Source organism: Limanda limanda, chromosome 17 (assembly GCF_963576545.1).
Source record: "Limanda limanda chromosome 17, fLimLim1.1, whole genome shotgun sequence".
NCBI classification, from domain to species: domain Eukaryota; kingdom Metazoa; phylum Chordata; class Actinopteri; order Pleuronectiformes; family Pleuronectidae; genus Limanda; species Limanda limanda.
The window spans coordinates 20,971,615-20,990,112 of record NC_083652.1 but is presented as its reverse complement, the minus strand read 5'-3'; the positions used below and the strand labels follow the sequence as shown (position 1 = coordinate 20,990,112).

General features: G+C 47.1%; 1 protein-coding gene across 1 annotated transcript in view; it reads left to right on the top strand.

Annotated features, from left to right (window-relative positions):
* Positions 1 to 18,498, top strand: part of LOC133023177 (BAH and coiled-coil domain-containing protein 1) — a 75,841-nt gene that overhangs the window by 43,877 nt on the left and 13,466 nt on the right. Inside the window, exons 5-14 of the mRNA XM_061090141.1 lie at positions 64 to 2,508; positions 3,286 to 3,400; positions 3,497 to 3,696; positions 4,786 to 4,944; positions 7,478 to 7,794; positions 8,151 to 8,496; positions 10,599 to 11,537; positions 12,866 to 13,035; positions 13,807 to 13,943; positions 14,073 to 14,186. Coding sequence (XP_060946124.1) covers positions 64 to 2,508; positions 3,286 to 3,400; positions 3,497 to 3,696; positions 4,786 to 4,944; positions 7,478 to 7,794; positions 8,151 to 8,496; positions 10,599 to 11,537; positions 12,866 to 13,035; positions 13,807 to 13,943; positions 14,073 to 14,186 — 4,942 coding nt within the window. The remainder of the gene's footprint in view (positions 1 to 63; positions 2,509 to 3,285; positions 3,401 to 3,496; positions 3,697 to 4,785; positions 4,945 to 7,477; positions 7,795 to 8,150; positions 8,497 to 10,598; positions 11,538 to 12,865; positions 13,036 to 13,806; positions 13,944 to 14,072; positions 14,187 to 18,498) is intronic.

Genomic DNA, 18,498 nt, shown 5'->3' with positions numbered 1-18,498 from the left:
TTCTGTCATTGTCTTTTGATTTCTTCACTAATGCGTTTGTCATTGCCTTCCTTCTTCTCACAGAGAACTTCTACCTTCGAGGTCTCCCGTCCCAGCCTCCTCTCATCTCAGCCAATCACAGTCTGCCACCAATGTCCAGGGCAGGTTCAGGCCACTCTCAGGTGTCCTGCAGCAGAGACAGAGATGCAGGGGTGGGCACGGGTCTACATAAGGGTCTTAAAGAGGGGTCTGGCGAGAGAGGAGTGGTACCTGTGAAGGACAAGGAGAGGTCCAGTAGCAAACAGGAGGCAAAGGAGAGACATCAGCAGCAACAGCACCACAGCCATCAGCCACCCCAGCCCACACACCACCACCATTCCCACCCCCATCAGCAGCACCCACACTATCCACAGCACCCACTGCCCCTGGAGGAGGTCAACAGTCGGGCCCTGGAGAGGCACAAGGCATCACTGGCAATGGAGTACAGCAAGGAACATCCTCAGAGCATGGGCAAGCCCCTCAGTGCTTGCTTGCACAATGGCAAGATGCAAAATGGAGATACTGGAACTGGGGCAGGGGCTAAGGCCTCTATGTCCAGCTGTGGGGGAGAGGGCACAGCCCTAGGGGCAATGGGAGGTGGGGGGAGCAGCCAGGTCAGACATATGGTGTCCAGTGGAAATAGCCGCTGCACCAAAGAAGGGGTAAGTGGGGAGATGAGGATAAGTGAACAGTCTTCGGACTGTCTGGAAAGGGGTCAGGCACCCCTCCACCACTCTCTGTCCTACTCTGTACCCCCACCCTTACACATGGGTTCTGCTGCAGGCGGGGCACACCCCCATCCGCATCCTCATGCTCACCCCCATACACATCCTCACCCGGGGGGCTTCCACTGCCTTCAGCTCCACCCCAGCCACCCACACCACCCACATCATTCCCACCATACACACCACCATCCGGACTTCTTCTGTCCGCCCCCTTCTGCTCCGCTCGCCAACCCTGCTTCACACGAGAGGGGGGCAGCCAATGTGGGGCGAGAGCCTAAAGTCACAGGACCTACTTTTGTGCCATCTGTGGCAGATCTGGGGGACAAAACGAGTGGGCCATTCCAGCTTGGTAACCCTGAATGCCACAGTGTGGGCAATGGAGGGGGAGGCGGTAATACCAAGGAGAAGGTAATAGAAAAGAATGGAGGCAGTGGACATCATAATAGTTGGCATAGAAAACAGCAGCAGCAACAACAACAACAACAACAACAACAACAACAACAACAACAACAACAACAACAACAGCAGCAGCAACAACAGCAGCAGCAACAGCAGCAGCAACAGCAACAGCACGCTTACAGAAAGGCAGAGAAGGCTCCAGACTGGATGCAGTCCCACCACCAGCATCTTCAGCCCTCACAGCTTCCTCCACCTCCCCAACAGCAACAGCCCCCACATCCGCAGCAGCAGCACCAGGTGGTACGATCACGCAGTGCTGAGTGCATCAACAATGGCGTGGACATGGATGTCTTCAGATCCTCGCTGCCCCAGGGGCCCAAGGCTGGACACCCTGTATCTCATTCTGTAAACACTTCCCCTTACAGAGACTGTTCCCATCCAGGACCCCCACCTAATGCCTCACCTCTTGGAAATAAAAGCATGGGTCAGCATACCGGAGCTGGAGCAGCTCATGGCCCTAGTCCAGGAATTAGCTGCTCCTTACAGAGAGATGGTCAAAAGGTCGCCAGGATACGCCACCAGCAACATGGCCGACCTGGCCCCGAAGCTTCTTCTCCCGCAGACTTGAACCAGGGGACTAGTCAGGAAATGAAAAGAAAGATGGACATGTCTCCTTATGGTTACAACAACAGCAGTGGTCAGCACCACCACCAGCAGTCCCCAGTGCCCCCCTGGACTATGAGGCCTCCCCACCATATGGCACAACCTGAGGAGGAGCAGAGGAAGTCCTACATGGAGTTAGGAAGCACTGGTGGGCAACACTCTCAGCAGCAGCAGCAGCAGCAGCAGCAGCAGCAGCAACAGCAGCAGCCGGGTATGAGCTTGCCTCCTTCACAACCTCTGGCTGCACCTCCCCTCAGTCAGCAACAGCAGCAGCAACAGCAGCAGCAACAGCAACAGCAGCAGCAGCAGCAGCAGCCTGAGCCCCAGGGTACAACCCAGGCGGAGAGCAGTGCCATGAAAAGCTTACTAAAGTACAGCAATCAGCAACAGCCACTGCTCCTTTCCCAGAAAAGCCCATTTGGGGGTCTGGGAAACCTCAAATCAGGTCCTGCTGGTGGGAGCTGTGCACTGCAGGGCAACAAACAGACTCTACCTTCCAGGAAGGGCCCGGCCAACGACAACGAGCGCCCTGATTACAGTGGGCGGAGTCGAGATATTGGGGAAACAGGTCATGGGGAAAGTGAGGTGCGGCAGCCACCGGTAGGAATTGCCGTGGCGGTGGCCAGACAAAGGGAGCCAACTTGTCGGACAGCAGAAGGTCATCCCAACAGCCGGCAGGGCAGGGTTCATCCTTCTGTGAAAGGTAAGCAGTCAGGATCTACCTGTTGCAAAAACATGACTATAAAACAAGATATAAAACTGTAAATCGTGAAAGGTATTGGCTACTCTCACCATTAATTGCAATGATGAGACAAAATCGTCAGTTGGTGAATGCATTAGGACCCTTTTGAAATGTAATACTCGCTGGCTTTTTACATCAACAAGATTTGATTATAATTTGCTCCACAGTCCCAAAACATGCTTATCCAACTTTACACACATTCTGTATTATTTAGCTTTATACATTTAAACAAAATAAAACTTCACAAGTATTTATTCTTGAATCCCAAGAAATCAAAGTCAAATTAAATGAAAAGCTATTACTACTAATATCATATCATATCAAGATTCCTAAATTTGGCCCCAAAAAGCAAAACACACAATCGTGTTTGTTAATTTAACCAGCCCAAGCACCATTCTTTTAAATATTCCACATGCATTATCTGACAGATTTGTATCTTTCTCCATTATATTTCCTAGCAAGCATGTCAACAGATTTTTACCTGATTTCATGGAACAAATTTCAGGAACAAATGCAGGAATGATACAAGCATTAGGCCAGAAAATAGAAAGCTAGAAAAGGTGGCTTTAGAAGAGTAGAATAAAATATCTGTTGGGTGTGACAAACTAATGAGCACATTCTCTCAAGTCTCTTGTGAATCACAACAGTGTTTTGAAAATGGTGTGAGACTTGGGAATAGATCTTCACCAAGAGACACAGCAGTGGAAGCTAATGGTTAAGTTAATGTTTGTCTCACAGGACTGCCCCGCTCCATGTATCCATCAGATCCCACCACGGAGGAGGAGAGGAAGAGGATGAGTGGGGAACAAATAACTCTAACTTGTTTGGACAGAGAGAGAGATCCATACATCAGGTGAACGACTGAACCCACTCCTTCATACACAACGGAAATCTTCATTACCCGGGTCTTCATTTTTATTTCTTTATCTTTGTCTCTTTCTGATGTCAGGGATAACAAGGAAAGGGTGGAGTTTGCACGGATCCATCCCTCGAACAGCTGTCACGGTGACCTCACCTCTCATCTCATGGTCCCAGGCGGGACTTCCCTCCAGTCTGGCCAATTAGGAGATCCTGCTGCACATTCTGCTCACCATCATTGGATGCCAAGAACTGGGAGTCCATCACTTTGGATGACTGGTCACTCTTATGGTAATAGGACTTTGATATTTTTGGTCATTATTAGGGGTGCAAAATTCCGGGAATATTCAAAGTTGGAAACTGGGAATTAACGGGAATTAACGGGAATTAACGGGAATATACGGGAATTTACGGGAATATACGGGAATTAACGGGAATTAACAGGAATAAACTGGAAATGTTGTGGGTAATTTATACTAACTGTATTTACCTTGTCATATACAGACATAAATATAAACATTTTGTTTTGTCATAGGCTGATTTCAGCCCTGAGGAAACTTTGGGCACTTGACTATATGCTTCTGCATCGTTGTGTCATTCTTAACATAGGTCTTTGCACAGTATTTGATAATGTACACAGCCTTTCCTTCTACATTGGATGGGGTGAAATGTCTCCACACATGAGAGAGTGCACGTGGCATTGTTCTGTAGAATAAGATGAGAAAAAAGTTTGTAAAAAAACACTAATGCAATGCCAGAGATATAAATAGTTAGCCAAACAATTGGAATCGTCTGTAAACATATTTTACAATTGATGGATAAATGAATGGAAATAGACTAGATGAACAGATGAACAATCCTCAATCAGCATGCTAATATATTTTCCCCAGTAATATCATGGAAACTTACCTGACTAGTCCTGCACACTACAGCAGGCCTCAATAGCCCTGCTGTAGAGTGAAGGATGCTGGGAGTTATCTGTGCATGTGATGGAAGAATGCACAGTGGAGGGTTGAAACTCAACTTGCAGCGTGTGCTGCATTCCATACATCTTTAAAATAGAGTTTTGAATGATGTTTTTATTGCTCAGCGTTTAATTTGCGTATTTATTTATTTTTTCAAAATTTCCCAAATTCCCGAGCTAAACTTCCCAAGGAAAGTTTCCGGAAAGTTTCCGGAAAGTTTCCGGAAATTTACCGGAAACTTTCCGCCCCTTTGCAACCCTAGTCATTATTAATAATATCTAAAACAATAATTTCCACTTAAGCATCTTTCATTGGATCACTGATTATCAACAGTCATAGAATGTTAGTAGCTGGGTTTTTTTTTACGAGGACGATGAAGGGTATGATCTAAACTGACATCCTTTCCATGAACCAGGTATAGGTCATACAGCCCTGCACCAGAATCTGCCCCCTGGTTTCTCTGCAGCCATGCAAGGCCCTCTGCAGCCGGTGCTGCCTCTGCCTCAGGATCCCTCTGCCCAGCTGGTGGTCCTGCCCAATGAGCCCCCTGCCCACCCCACAACCCATCACCTGGGTACGTCATACCCCTCGTTTCTCCTGCAAAGCCAAGTGTATTTTTCATTTCACTTAAAACAAACAAGTCAGCCAAGTGCACGTGAGTTATGCATCTGTAGCCTCACACACTGCGTTACCCGCATTTTAAAAATTCCCATGTACACCAGCTAGGGTTGCAAAATTCCGGGAATATTCCAAGTTGGAAACTTTCCATGGGAATTAACGGGAATTAACGGGAATTAACAGGAATCAACTGGAAATGTTGTGGGTAATTTATACTAACTGTATTTACCTTGTCATATACAGACATAAATATAAACATTTTGTTGTGTCATAGGCTGATTTGAGCCCTGAGGAAACTTTGGGCACTTGACTATATGCTTCTGCATCGTTGTGTCATTCTTAACATAGGTCTTTGCACAGTATTTGCAAATGTACACAGCCTTTCCTTCTAAATTGGATGGGGTGAAATGTCTCCACACATGAGATAGTGCACGTGGCATTGTTCTGTAGAATAAGATGAGAAAAAAGTTTGTAAAAAAACACTAATGCAATGCCAGAGATATAAATAGTTAGCCAAACAATAGGAATCGTCTGTAAACATATTTTACAATTGATGGATAAATGAATGGAAATAGGCTAGATGAACAGATGAACAATCCTCAATCAGCATGCTAATATATTTTCCCCAGTAATATCATGGAAACTTACCTGACTTGTCCTGCACTCTACAGCAGGCCTCAATAGCCCTGCTGTAGAGTGAAGGATGCTGGGAGTTATCTGTGCATGTGATGGAAGAATGCACAGTGGAGGGTTGAAACTCAACGTGCAGCGTGTGCTGCATTCCATACATCTTTAAAATAGAGTTTTGAAAGATGTTTTTATTGCTCAGCGTTTAATTTGCGTGTTTTATTTTTTTTCAAAATTCCCCAAATTCCCGAGCTAAACTTCCCAAGGAAAGTTTCCGGAAAGTTTCCGGAAATTTAGCGGAAACTTTCCGCCCCTTTGCGACCCTAACACCAGCTCATAATGGTGTAAAAGAGGTATATGTAATAAATCGGAAAAACAGTAGACCCAGGAAGGTTTTATTCTGTTTTACCGTGTTAAAAGCAGAGCTGCATGTGTGTGATGATATGAATCATCATGTGTTAATTTTACTGGTTTTAACTGTTACTGGTTGATGATAAGCAGTGGGTTTCTGTTAGGAGAGAAAATGTAAAATGTACATTGCATGTTCAGAGGCTTCATTCCTCCTCTAGCTGCTTCCCCCAACTTCACACTCGTCCAAGGATGAAATCCCCCACAAATCCCTAAAAAATTGTCGTCCCGAACCTATGTTTCATGCCTATGGCTCCACTGAGGCAGCATGTGAGTGAGTCTGTGTTTGTGTTACTGGCACACACACTCTCACACACACACTACTGTTCCAAAATGTCCTGCTCACCATCTGCTTGGCCCAACAGGAACTGTGCTCTCAACGGGTCAGAGTGCACCCACCACACACAAACACACACAAAGGCTACACACAAACACTCCCCCACACCTGCATGTATACACCGAGTACAACACAAGCAGGAAAAGGAAGTGTGAGAGTACAGGAAAGGCTGCTTCTCAAAAGTCCTTGTAGAAACGTATTCGGTGAACAGGCTGCAAAATTTAATTAGCCCACAATCTTCGGCGTTATGTTTCCTTCTGCACTCCACAGGAGGTTCAGCTGAGAGAGGACGTGCATCAAGCTTTCCCACAGGAAACATTTGTGTGTCCAACTTTATGTCACTGAACAAGGATTTTTGCAGTGTCTCAGCAAAAAGGGTGGAAGAGTGAGTCAAATTGGACATAACGGTTTATGGGGAAAAGTCCATTAAATACAGAGAATAGAAAAATGCCAGTTTTTCTCATATTACTGTGTGGGCCTATTAATACCCAAGTGGGACCTCTGTCATAGCAGCAGCATCTTTAAGTTGCATTAGTCCTCAAAGCCACATATTGAGAAACATTGTCCAATCACAGACATGGGAACTACACTTCCTGCTGAGCTCTTTCGCTGACCCCCCTCTGTGGTTTGGCCGGGCAGGTGGGATTCTTCGTCGAACAGGCTCAACGGAATGCTCCGGCGAGACAAACCCGCTTAGCCACCCCCAGTATTTTGACCCCTAATCAGTCTATAACCATCATCTGTTCGCATTTCATCATTGTCATGACTTTTTTACTGCATTCCAGCAAATTCTCCAGGCAGTTCTTAACAGACAGCTTTCCGTTGTTCAGAGCAGAAGAGAGTGTGGGATTATTGTTGCCTGGGGAGATGTTGTTCCAGGAAGTCGAAAATCTCAGCTTTTTTCCTTTCTCAAAGATTTGTCGTTGTGATAAAATGTGAATTCAATGATTTTTAAATGATCCATAATGGTTTCAGCATCCGGAAATGTTGTGTGGGAGGTAGATAATGAGACATATGGATGAGAAACTGTTGTGTTGTTGTTGATGTGTATGGAAAGTGTTGTGTTTTTGTTCTAAGGTAGCCTCTGTCACATTCCTCCTCCTTTTTCTCTCATTAGATGTGATGGAGCAGCAAGGGCTGTGGCCCCCTGTGTACGGCGCCCGGGGCCCACCCTCCCACATGCAACACCCTGCTGTGTACTCCCGATCCCAGTTTCTACGGCAACAGGAGCTGTACGCTCTCCAGCAGCATCAACAACTCCAACATCAGCATCAGCATCAGCACCAGAGCCACCCGACACAGCAGCTGGAGCTGCAGCCTCAGCCTCAGCAGCAGCAGCAGCAGCAGCAGCAGCAGCAGCAGCAGCAGCAGCAGCAGCAGCACAGAGCTACACACGGCATGGACATGCAACATCAAGCCACTCAAAATGCACAGGTGACTACACAGTCATAATCTTCAAGAAACATAATGAGAGTTCAATCAACATAAGCCGCCATAGATCCATTTATACTAAATAGGACAAGTCTCAAATAGAGCGAGTAATGAGTCAGCTTATATTCTCACACGACCCTTTAGTCTATTTTTAATTCCTCTAATGTTTTTCTGGGATGTGCTGATTTCACCAGTGAATTTCGGCTGAGGAGAAAGTAGCTTTTTATGTCAACGACTAAATTGCGATGAAGTGATAATGTAATTGCTATTATACAAAATCAGTTGCTTAGGATTTACTGGTCTGTTGGACCCTTCAGAGGATGTATGAAATGAAAATGATTAAATTGTTAATGCCACAGATGCAGAAGAGGCCAAACGAGCCCTCGGTTGAGCTGGAGGAACTCATTTCGGAACCAAGAACGTCCAAACCTGCCAAGCCCTACTCCTACAACCCGCCCCAGAGGAGCACCCCTCCCCCCGGGGCCTGTGCTGCTCACCTGTCCCCTTGCTGCCAGTCCCCCTCCCTGCGAGCGCATCCCAAAAGCACTCCTTCGACTCCCTGCCCTGCTCTCAGCCCCCCCACAGCGGCCCCTCGCTCGCCCGCCATCAGCCCTGCCCCACCACAGATGCCCAAGGGGGGCGACTCTCAGGACAAGAGAGTGGAGGCTCAGGCCCCACAGGTTTATCCAGAGTCTTTGGAGCCTGGTGAGTATTTAAAAAAAAAGCACCAATATGCATTCAAGACTATGGTTGCAAAATTCCGGGAATATTCAAAGTTGGAAACTTTCCATGGGAATTAACGGAAATTAACGGGAATATACGGGAATTAACGGGAATATACGGGAATTAACGGGAATAAACTGTAAATGGTGTGGGTAATTTATACTAACTGTATTTAACTTGTCATATACAGACATAAATATAAACATTTTGTTTTTTCATGGCTGATTTGAGCCCTGAGGAAGCTTTGGGCACTTGACTATATGCTTCTGCATCGTTGTGTCATTCTTAACATAGGTCTTTGCACAGTATTTGCAAATGTACACAGCCTTTCATTCTACATTGGATGGGGTGAAATGTCTCCACACATGAGATAGTGCACGTGGCATTGTTCTGTAGAATAAGACGAGAAAAAAGTTTGTAAAAAAACACTAATGCAATGCAAGAGATAAAAATAGTTAGCCAAACAATTGGAATCGTCTGTAAACATATTTTACAATTGATGGATAAATGAATGGAAATAGGCTAGATGAACAGATGAACAATCCTCAATCAGCATGCTAATATATTTTCCCCAGTAATATCATGGAAACTTACCTGACTAGTCCTGCACTCTACAGCAGTCCTCAATAGCCCTGCTGTAGAGTGAAGGATGCTGGGAGTTATCTGTGCATGTGATGGAAGAATGCACAGTGGAGGGTTGAAACTCAACGTTCCATACATCTTTAAAATAGAGTTTTGAATGATGTTTTTATTGCTCAGCGTTTAATTTGCTTATTTTTTATTTTTTTTCAAAATTCCCAAAATTCCCGAGCTAAATTTCCCATGGAAAGTTTCCGGAAAGTTTCCGAAAATTTACCGGAAACTTTCCTCCCCTTTGCAACCCTATTCGAGACTATACAAATCTGCCTTATCAGTTTCCAGCATGGTTTAAGAATGAGCAACACGGATAGCATCACATGAAAGTCTGCATGCTGTATGGAATCAGATTGAGATGCAGTCAGTTACAAACTGAATAAGTCTGATGCGGCAACAGAATAATGATAGTGAACTCTGTGATATAGCAGCACCTTGTCCATGATACCCAAAGTAAATGGAATAGCCACTTTAAACAATCTGTTTCTCCTGCTGGTGTTGTTGTATTGTGTGTGGGTGACTCCGCTGGCAAGCCGCTGATTGACCGAACAGCTCTAAGCTGCAGAAAATGACTGCCAGATGAGCTGGGGCTTTCCAGTACCGTTACCTCAGTAATGACTGAGAAACACCTCAATAGCAGCCCTCCCTCTCCTCCACCCCCACGGGCACCGCACTCTCTTCATCATCATTAATGTCGAGCTAACGGCCGGCGCACGCCAGAGGAATTGTGTCAGGCGCTCGGATAAACCAAAAGCCTGGCCCAGTTAAAAAAAAACAAAAAAAACTTTAAACTCACAAAAGGTTGCATGTGGTCCTCTCCCCATCCCACTGCTGGGAGATCAAGGCAGCGTGCCACTTCATTTCCTTTTTCCTGTTTTTTCACCCCTCGTGACCTCGAAGGTAGCAAGGGAGTTAAGTTCACAGTGGGCCTGAAGAGCAAGACTTTGAGTTCTGTTCATCACCTCCGCATGTAACAATCGCTTCAAGAAAAATGGTGCTGTCTGTAATGAATCAGATGAACTGTCAGATGGTGAAAATAACTGCATGTGAGGCGGTGGACTAGTGGCAGAAAGTTGGACTATGGGCAGAAAAGGTCTCTGGTTCGTCTCTGGTTTCGACTCCACGGAGGAACAACAAAAAGACGAACCTGGATTGATCTGTCCAAACATACAAGAGGATCCTCCCTACCCTGTCTAGTGCCCCTGAGCAAGGCACCTTACTCCCCCAACTTCTGCTCCCCGGGCGCCGTACATGGCTGCCCACTGCTCTGTGTCCTGCACCAGATGGGTTAAAAGCAGAGGTTAAATTTCCCTCCTTGCATGAGTGTGCTTGTGCATGTGTTTGGGACAAATAAATGTATCTTAATCGTATTATGTAATATTTTTGTGGCAGGTTTCATCAGAATCCACTCGCCAACATTAATGATTCTCTATTTTTCTTTCTCTTCACAGACTTGCCTCCAGGATACACCTACCCTGCTGTTGCCATGGGCTATAGGAGCGGACCTTCCCCTCAGGATGTTGGACTGGCTGAGCCAGCCGACCTGGAAGCAGTCCAAGTGGAGCCTGCTGAGCATGCTCCTGAGTCTCTCTCCAGGCTGGGGGAGGAGCTAGACTGCCAAGCGGTGGTCAGGCCTCTTTCAGAGCCAATCCCGGCCGAGGAAGTGGAGCAGGAAGAGGCGGGAACGGTGGTTGATCCAGTTCTGGAGCAGAGGGAGGAGGCGGAGGTAGCAGCCAACTATGTGCCTGGAGAGGAGGAGGCGGAGGAGCAGAGACCTTCTGAGAAGGAGGTGCTGGTTTGCCCCCCTGCTGAGAGCCCAGTGTGCGAGGCTGCTTCCTGTCCGGTCCCCCTGTCGACAGAGGAGTCGGAAAGGCCAGAGTCTGTCATCACCTTGGAAGAGGAAGACGATGATGGGGCGCTGGTGGAGGGGGCCCAGGTGGAGCCGGCTCAAAAGGTCAACATGCCTGGAGAGCAGGAGCCCGAGCTGCCCACCATCATTGAGCTTGACCCAGCTACCCCTGCAGCCGCTGAGCCGCTGTCCCCGGCCCCTGAGGGGGCTAAGGACAGTGAGCAGCAGGGCGAGAACCAGACGACCGCTGATGACGCCTCGGTGGAACTTGTGTGTCTCTCCCCAGCCTCAGCTTCCTCTCCGAGCCCGAGCCAGGCAACTGTCGCTGCGCCCCCAAAACCTCTCGTGCCGTGTTACTGGAGTCTGGAGCTGCTGATTGCTGCTGCCTTCTGCACAGACGTTCCTCCGTTCCCCTTGTATCCCTTCAGCACCCCATCAGTCGCTCCATCGCCGCCCAACCCCCACCAGGGTATGGAGCTCCTGAGCGAGCTGGCAGACCTGGAGCTGCAGCAGCGGAAGCGCGCCTGTGGGAAAAGCCAGGGTGAGGGACAGTTGGTCCTCCATTACCTAAACACATTAGGATGCACCCAGGAACACACACTTCTCGGCAGAATGCTTCTTCTTTCTTTCTCAGAGTTTACACTCCTTTTCCTTTTGCATCCTCTGTGACAAAGTCCCACTCCCCCCCCCCCCCCAGGCCTAGCCTCGGTAGCTCTGCAGTTCCCTCCCAGTTTCTCCTCTCTTCCTGCTGGTCTAAAGAGCCTCTGGTGGATTCTAACACGTCCCCAGAGAAGCCGTCTAGATGCCTGCTTGCCGTTCCTCGTCTTTGGTGTGTTAAAGGCACTTTTATTTTCCTAAAAGGCTGTTCTAACGATGCCGAGGCCTCAGGAGAGGGAGGAGAAGCAGGAGGACAGGGCTGAACGGCAGGCGAGGGGTGCACACCTCCCCCGTTCTCATTCGCTCTCTCTCTCCCTTCCAGCTTTCCTCAGGGAGCTGTTCTCTCTGTCTCTCCATCCTGCCGCTGCGTGATCCACACGTGCGCACGAGCACACGCACACGCACGCACGGCCCAAACACACATAAAACACACACGCAACCGCAAATACGCACTTAAACGAAAAGAAAAAGGGGAAAAAAAAGGAAACACACCGGTAGGCATTCCACTCTCCCGAACATGTTACTGAAAGTTAGCGTATAATCACAAAAGCAGTCGATGTTTTTCAGCACCCTGGGGCATTGCCTGGCTAATTAGACCCCATTGTTTTAAAGTGCCTTTAAAAGCTTCCTTGTTTTCAAAGCGCAATGTGTTTTTTGTTTTTTTTTATCCATGCAAAAGGATGTTTTGTGTTTACCACAGCATCCTAATGCATTTAACTGCTCCCAATAGAGGCTGCTTTAAAAACAAAAAGAAAGGTATCATCCACTGATTCCAGAGTCTGTGATGTTGTCTCTGTGATGCAATGCTGTCGGCAGCTCGGAGAAGTGGAACATGCCGCAGCAGCAGTCTTTACCAAAACAAGGACTGAGGAAGGAGAATCAGTATTTTTGTTGAATTCATGTAAAGACATAAGACGGTGTCACATTTCTCCAGCTCCACGATAATGCAGTAACCCATGCTGTCTGGATATACATAATGTCCCTCAACGTCTGTCCCTCCCAATTTATTCACAACACACCTCGGTCTCTGCTGAAATCAGGAACTACATATGCAAGATTTGACATTTAATGTGCACACGCAGCACTAGCATGCACAAACACCCTCTCACATATATTTTGCCATGAGTGTCTTTTGACAAATTTAAGTTTTTAGTGTATCTAAATCGAGCATAAATGTGAACTAAATCCATGTTTTTTCCCTCCCATCTACAGACGATGAGTTTCTGATGTTTGACCTCCAGAGCCTTGCCACCCTGGCCACGGCCCGTGCACTGGAGATGGGCTCCCAGGAAGACAGCGCTGCGGGTTCAGGGCCACACTTCCCCGCCCGCAAGATCCTCAACTTGCGTCGGAAGTGCAGCTGGACGCCGCGCAACGAACCAGTAAGTCTGCAGCTACGGCGTCCACTGTTAAAGTAAAGAATGCAATCTTTCGAAATGTCGTTTTTTAATGCTAAAAATAACTACTACCGATGTGTACTCCCCTTCTCTACTCTCTACTCTTCTCCTCTAATCTCATTATTATATACCAACCCACTGTCCATCCCTTTACTGGCTTTACCCCATGCACGGACTTTACCACTTCATATTCTTATATATTTATATATTTATATATGTATATATTTTTGTTGTTTTATATATAGATATATATATTTTTATTGTACTTTCCACTCCCAGCAGCACAAGAACACTTCCCTACTGGACACTGACACAATCACATCATTGCATCCCATTCCTGTATCTGTATATTAGGGCTGGGCAAGTTAACTCGTTTTAATCGAGTTAACTCAAGTGATGAGTTAACTCGATTGTTTATCCGCCAATTATTTTCTTTTTTCCTGTTCTGCAGCAGTCAGCAACAGACTTTCACAAAATAAAAGCCTGACTTTCACAATAAAACAATAAATAATCAAACCTGAGTGAATGCGAGATAAAATAATGAATCGAGTTAACTCACTTGAGTTAACTCGAGTTAACTCCATTGAAACGAGTTAACTTGCCCAGCCCTACTGTATATATATTCTCTGTATGTGATTTATGTATGTATGTATGTCAGTGAGGTGTGTAAGTGTTAACTGTATAAGCTACCGGATGTTCTAAATTTTCCTCGGGATTAATAAAGTATCCATCTATCTATCTATCTATCTACTTCAGGTTTGCCCGGCCAAAGGCAGCATGGAAACAATGGATGGTCCTGAGCTTGCGATGCGTGTGAAGTTGGCTGAGCTACAGCGTCGCTACAAAGAGAAGCAGAAGGAGCTGGCCAAACTTCAGAGGAAGCACGATCACCAGTGAGTGGGACCTTACCCCCCCCCCTCCACCTCAGGCTCATTTCCACCCTTCACGATAACAGTGTGTCAATATATAATGAATCTCAGGAGTTCCTCTCTCTGACCTCTCCATCTTGCATGTGCGAGCAGGAAGGAGGAAACCCCTCGCAGCCCCGCGAGACGAGGACCGGGGCGGCCGAGGAAGCGGAAACCCACCCTCACCTCAGGTCCAGCGTCCTCATCGGAGGGCCAAAGAAAAGTCAAGTGAGTGTCGGTCGGTCGGTCGGTCTCTGCTGATAAGCCGCTCTGTGCCACTGGCATACAGGGACGGCCTCTCACTGGCATAAACAGGAAACAGGAGAATACAGCTGAACCACTTAAAGGGACTCTTACCTTTGTTGCATTTTGACACTTTTTTTGGATAAGGTTAAATTGGTATTAATAAGGTAATGACACTCTAAAATGCGAGACAGACCCACCAGGAGTAAAAACAAACAATTATTTCACTCTCATAATATTTAGTGAAAACTTCAACCAATAAAATTCTTCGGACCGAAGGACCTTATTGGCCGACAGACCTGTCTGTTTGCTGCATGGAAACAGATGTTCCGGGCCCGGGTCATCAATGTATATAACTTACCGGTGCTTCTGAATCCGGATCCATTGCTTTGGTAAACAAAAACTCACGTGCGTGCGCGGAGGCAGTGGCTTGTAAGTCTGCTTGTAAATAAAGTTTCTTCAAAAAAACACAGCTGATGGGAACGAGGGGGTGGGGCATTGGAGGAAGGCGGGATGATTTGAATGTGCTGTAATTCTCAAATGCAACAAAGGTAAGAGTCCCTTTAAGGAAGTCCACTTCTGATTAATTCAACGCTGATGTTTATTGGTGCGTGATTGCTGTCAGTTGCGTGTGTGTGTGGGAGTCAAAGGATATTTGGTGTATGTGTGATATGTAAACGATACATACCCAGGACTCGGATGAGGTTTCAACCCGGCAAGCTGCAAACCACGGTGGCCTGACTTCGGTGCATGTCGAGCTTAGCTGGGCAGTGTTGGAAGGTGGGAGGGGGGGGCTGGCTGGCTGCAGGGAGATGACAGGCAGAGGATGTAATTAGAGTACTGTGAATTCTCCTGTAATCTGTCCCAGCAGCAGGAATGTGACACACCACTGCCATTACGGCCCCACGGGGTCACCGGGAGTCCAAGGGATAGTGTGACGCTCCGACAGTCCAGGCACTCGAGCTGACATTTCGAGCTTTCGTGCAACATGTGTGTGTGTGAAAGAAGAAAAAAAAATAATAAAGCAGTTAGCGGAACACGGTGAGAAGAACAGGAGAAGAAGAATAGGGGAGAAGACTGAGGGATATGCAAGAAACAAGAACCCTACTTTATTTCAAAATATGCCGGTGACATTTTTAAAAGTTCAAGTGTCAGCTTTAGTCAAAACAGGGGGATCAGGCCCTGTTTGTGTGTGGCACGGCGTCTGATAAACCAAACAGGCCTCGGGGATAAAGGTTCGCTGTCAGGCTTCAATTAGCCTTGTCGTCAGGGTTTGGAAAGGCTTAGAGCACCAAATGTCACCTCGCAGCATTCTCGCTCCCTCCATCTTCTCCTCCCTCTCTGCCGTTTCTCACTGTGGTTTCTGGGCAACGGTCCGTAGCGTTCCCAGCTGCCCCCTCCTGCAATGTCACCTCCACTCTCCTTCCGCCCGTGCACCCCTGCCCCCGTGCCAGGCCAGCACTGATCGGAGTGGGGACGCTGATGCTGGGTGACAATGACACTCCAATGAAAGGGTAACGGGCCCTGCAGCGGAGTGCGGTGGAGGGGTGTTGTACAGTAAACCGCAGTGTGTGACTCTCTATTGTGTTTAAAATTTGAGCCACAGCTCAGGCACTTTACTTTTCAAGGGATCCAGGCTGTTCTCCCTTTTAGTGTCTGCGGATACGTGTGTGTGTGTGTGACGCTGCAGAGAATGACATGACACTTCTGAGCCGGGAACAGGCGAGCAGACTGGGGACTGATTAGCCCCACGGTGCGTTACATGGCAGGGTTATGTAAAAAAACGTGTACTGCACCTGCCACTCATGGCACTACAAGACGCTGATGCCTGGGTGCTATGATGGAGGGCAGTGGGTCAGTGGGTAAGAGCCCCGGCCAATCTCGTTCCTTCGCTTATTAAGCTGGAGCCACAGGGAGTGCGTGTGGCAGAGCCGGAGCCAGCGATGGATCCGTGCCTCCCTGCCTGTGCATTCTATGAAGAAGAAGAAGAAGAAGAAGATACACTTTATTAATCCCACACACATGCACAAACATGCAAAGACACACTCATGCATTGGGGAAATTAGTCCTCTGCATTTCACCCATCTGGTGCAGGACACACTGCAGAGCAGAGCAGTGGGCTGCCAGGTACGGCGCCCGGGGAGCAGATGTTGGGGGAGTAAGGTGCCTTGCTCAGGGGCACTAGACGGGGTAGGGAGAAGAGTCCTTTTGAACTTTGGACGGGTCCGGGTTCGTTACACCATCCAGGCAAGTTTCCGCCGAAACTCCGAGGAGACGAACCGTGGAGTCGAACCAGCATCGAACCAGAGACCGCTTCTCTGCCAGTAGTCCAAGTTTTCTGCCACTAGAATGCATCTGTACAATTCGGTATGGATGCAGCTGTGCGCTTATGAGCATTTATCCCCGGCATTGTTTGTTTTTTTCGTGCGTGCCTCTGTTATGCCCTCTGGGTAGAGCACTCGGGTCCTTTGTGGTGCTACTTTGATTGGGGAGGGGGGTGGTGGTGGGGGGGCTGCGGAGAACTTCTGCTTGCCAGCAAACCCCGCTAATCAATTCTGTTTAATTAGTCACTGTACGCTCAGCCCCACCAACCCCCCAACCCCCCCCCAACAGTGGGGGTGGGACTCTGTCACATTGTGTTTGTCAGCAGCGCGAGGCAAGCCGTGGCGGGATCTGCCTCACAGGGACGACTCACACTCCACCGCCGCCCGCGTGTCGCTCCGCTGTCAGTCAACGGGCAGACAGTCCGACTCCCGGACCATCACCTTCATTCTCCTCACGTTCTGTTACAGACGTGCACTGACACACACACACACACACACACACACACACACACACACACACACGCGCACACACACAGTCCCATTATCAGATTCACACACGATCAAGGCCAACGGGTTGTGTTTCTGCGCTGAACGCGACAGGGAAGCCTCCACATATTTGATCCCTGCTCAATGTGCAGTCACAGAAATATGTGCAAAAACAAAGACGCGACATGAAAATTCGGGATATGCTTTATTTATCTTTGTCACATTGTTCAATACATTTTAACTGCAGCCTCCCACTGATACAGTTATAGTTTAGGAAAGCCCATGTTAACAGGAATACTCTAGATAACTAGTTTAATAAAAAAAAAAAATGATAAAGTGTCCTTAATTAACAGCTGTCTGAGATTTATTTCACTATTTTTATCACTTGAACTATGCCAAGTACTAAAAGTACTTTTAACACAGAGGTGGCTGTGGCTGAGGGGTAGAGTGGTCGTCCTCCAACCTGAAGGTCGGCGGTTCGATCCCCAGTCTGAACCATCTGCATGCCGAAGTGTCCTTGTAGTCCAGGCAAAGTAGCGTTTTCCGACCGACTAATTGTAAAAGAATTTTTTTCAGCATAGATCATTTCTATGAGGTGTCCAGAACAACATACTAAAAGTCCCAAGAATGTCAAATGAAGTCAAATGAATTTGAATATGCAAATGAGCTATACACTAATCGACTATGCCCCAAATACACCCAAATAGGCTTAATTTTTTCCTTTACTCTTACCACAATAAAACTTTACATAGTAAAAGTATTTATGAAAAGTAACTTTTTTTGTATTACAAGTTTCTTTTGAAATGAATTTGACAAGCACATGAGCTGGGTGTATTTTGGGCATATTCGATGAGTGTATAGCTCACTTGCATATTAAAATTAATTTTCAAAGAAACTTGTAATACAAAAAATGTTACTGATAATGATAATTTCATTGTGTAAAGTTTCATTTTGATAGGAGTAAACGAAAAAAATAACCTTTTTGGGGTATATTGTTGCCTGGCCTTATTGGCACACATTGATGAGAATTAAACATATTTCCTCAACTAGGATTTCTTAGGACTTTAAGTATGTTGTTCTGGACACCTCATAGAAATAATCTATGCTGAAAAAAATTCTTTTACAATTACTTCTATTTTTGGCTCCAAAATGGGCTACTTTGCCTGGACTATTGGGCAAGATGCTGAACCCTGAATGGCCCCCCATAGAATAACAAAGTGCTGCACTGTATGAATGTGTGTGTGTGAATGGGTGAATGTGAAACTGTACTGTAAAGCGCTTTGAGTGGTCATCATCAGACTAGAAAAACGCTATATAAATACAAATCTATTTAGCATTTTACATTTAAAAACACTGCTTACTCTGTGACATGCCGAGGCTGCTCGCTCACCGGGAGAGAGGGGAAGTTCATCTTTTGTTTGAGCGTGGCCGGGCTCACGTCGGTGTGGTCTGTGGGTGGGCACGCTTCCAGGGGGACATTCGAGGGG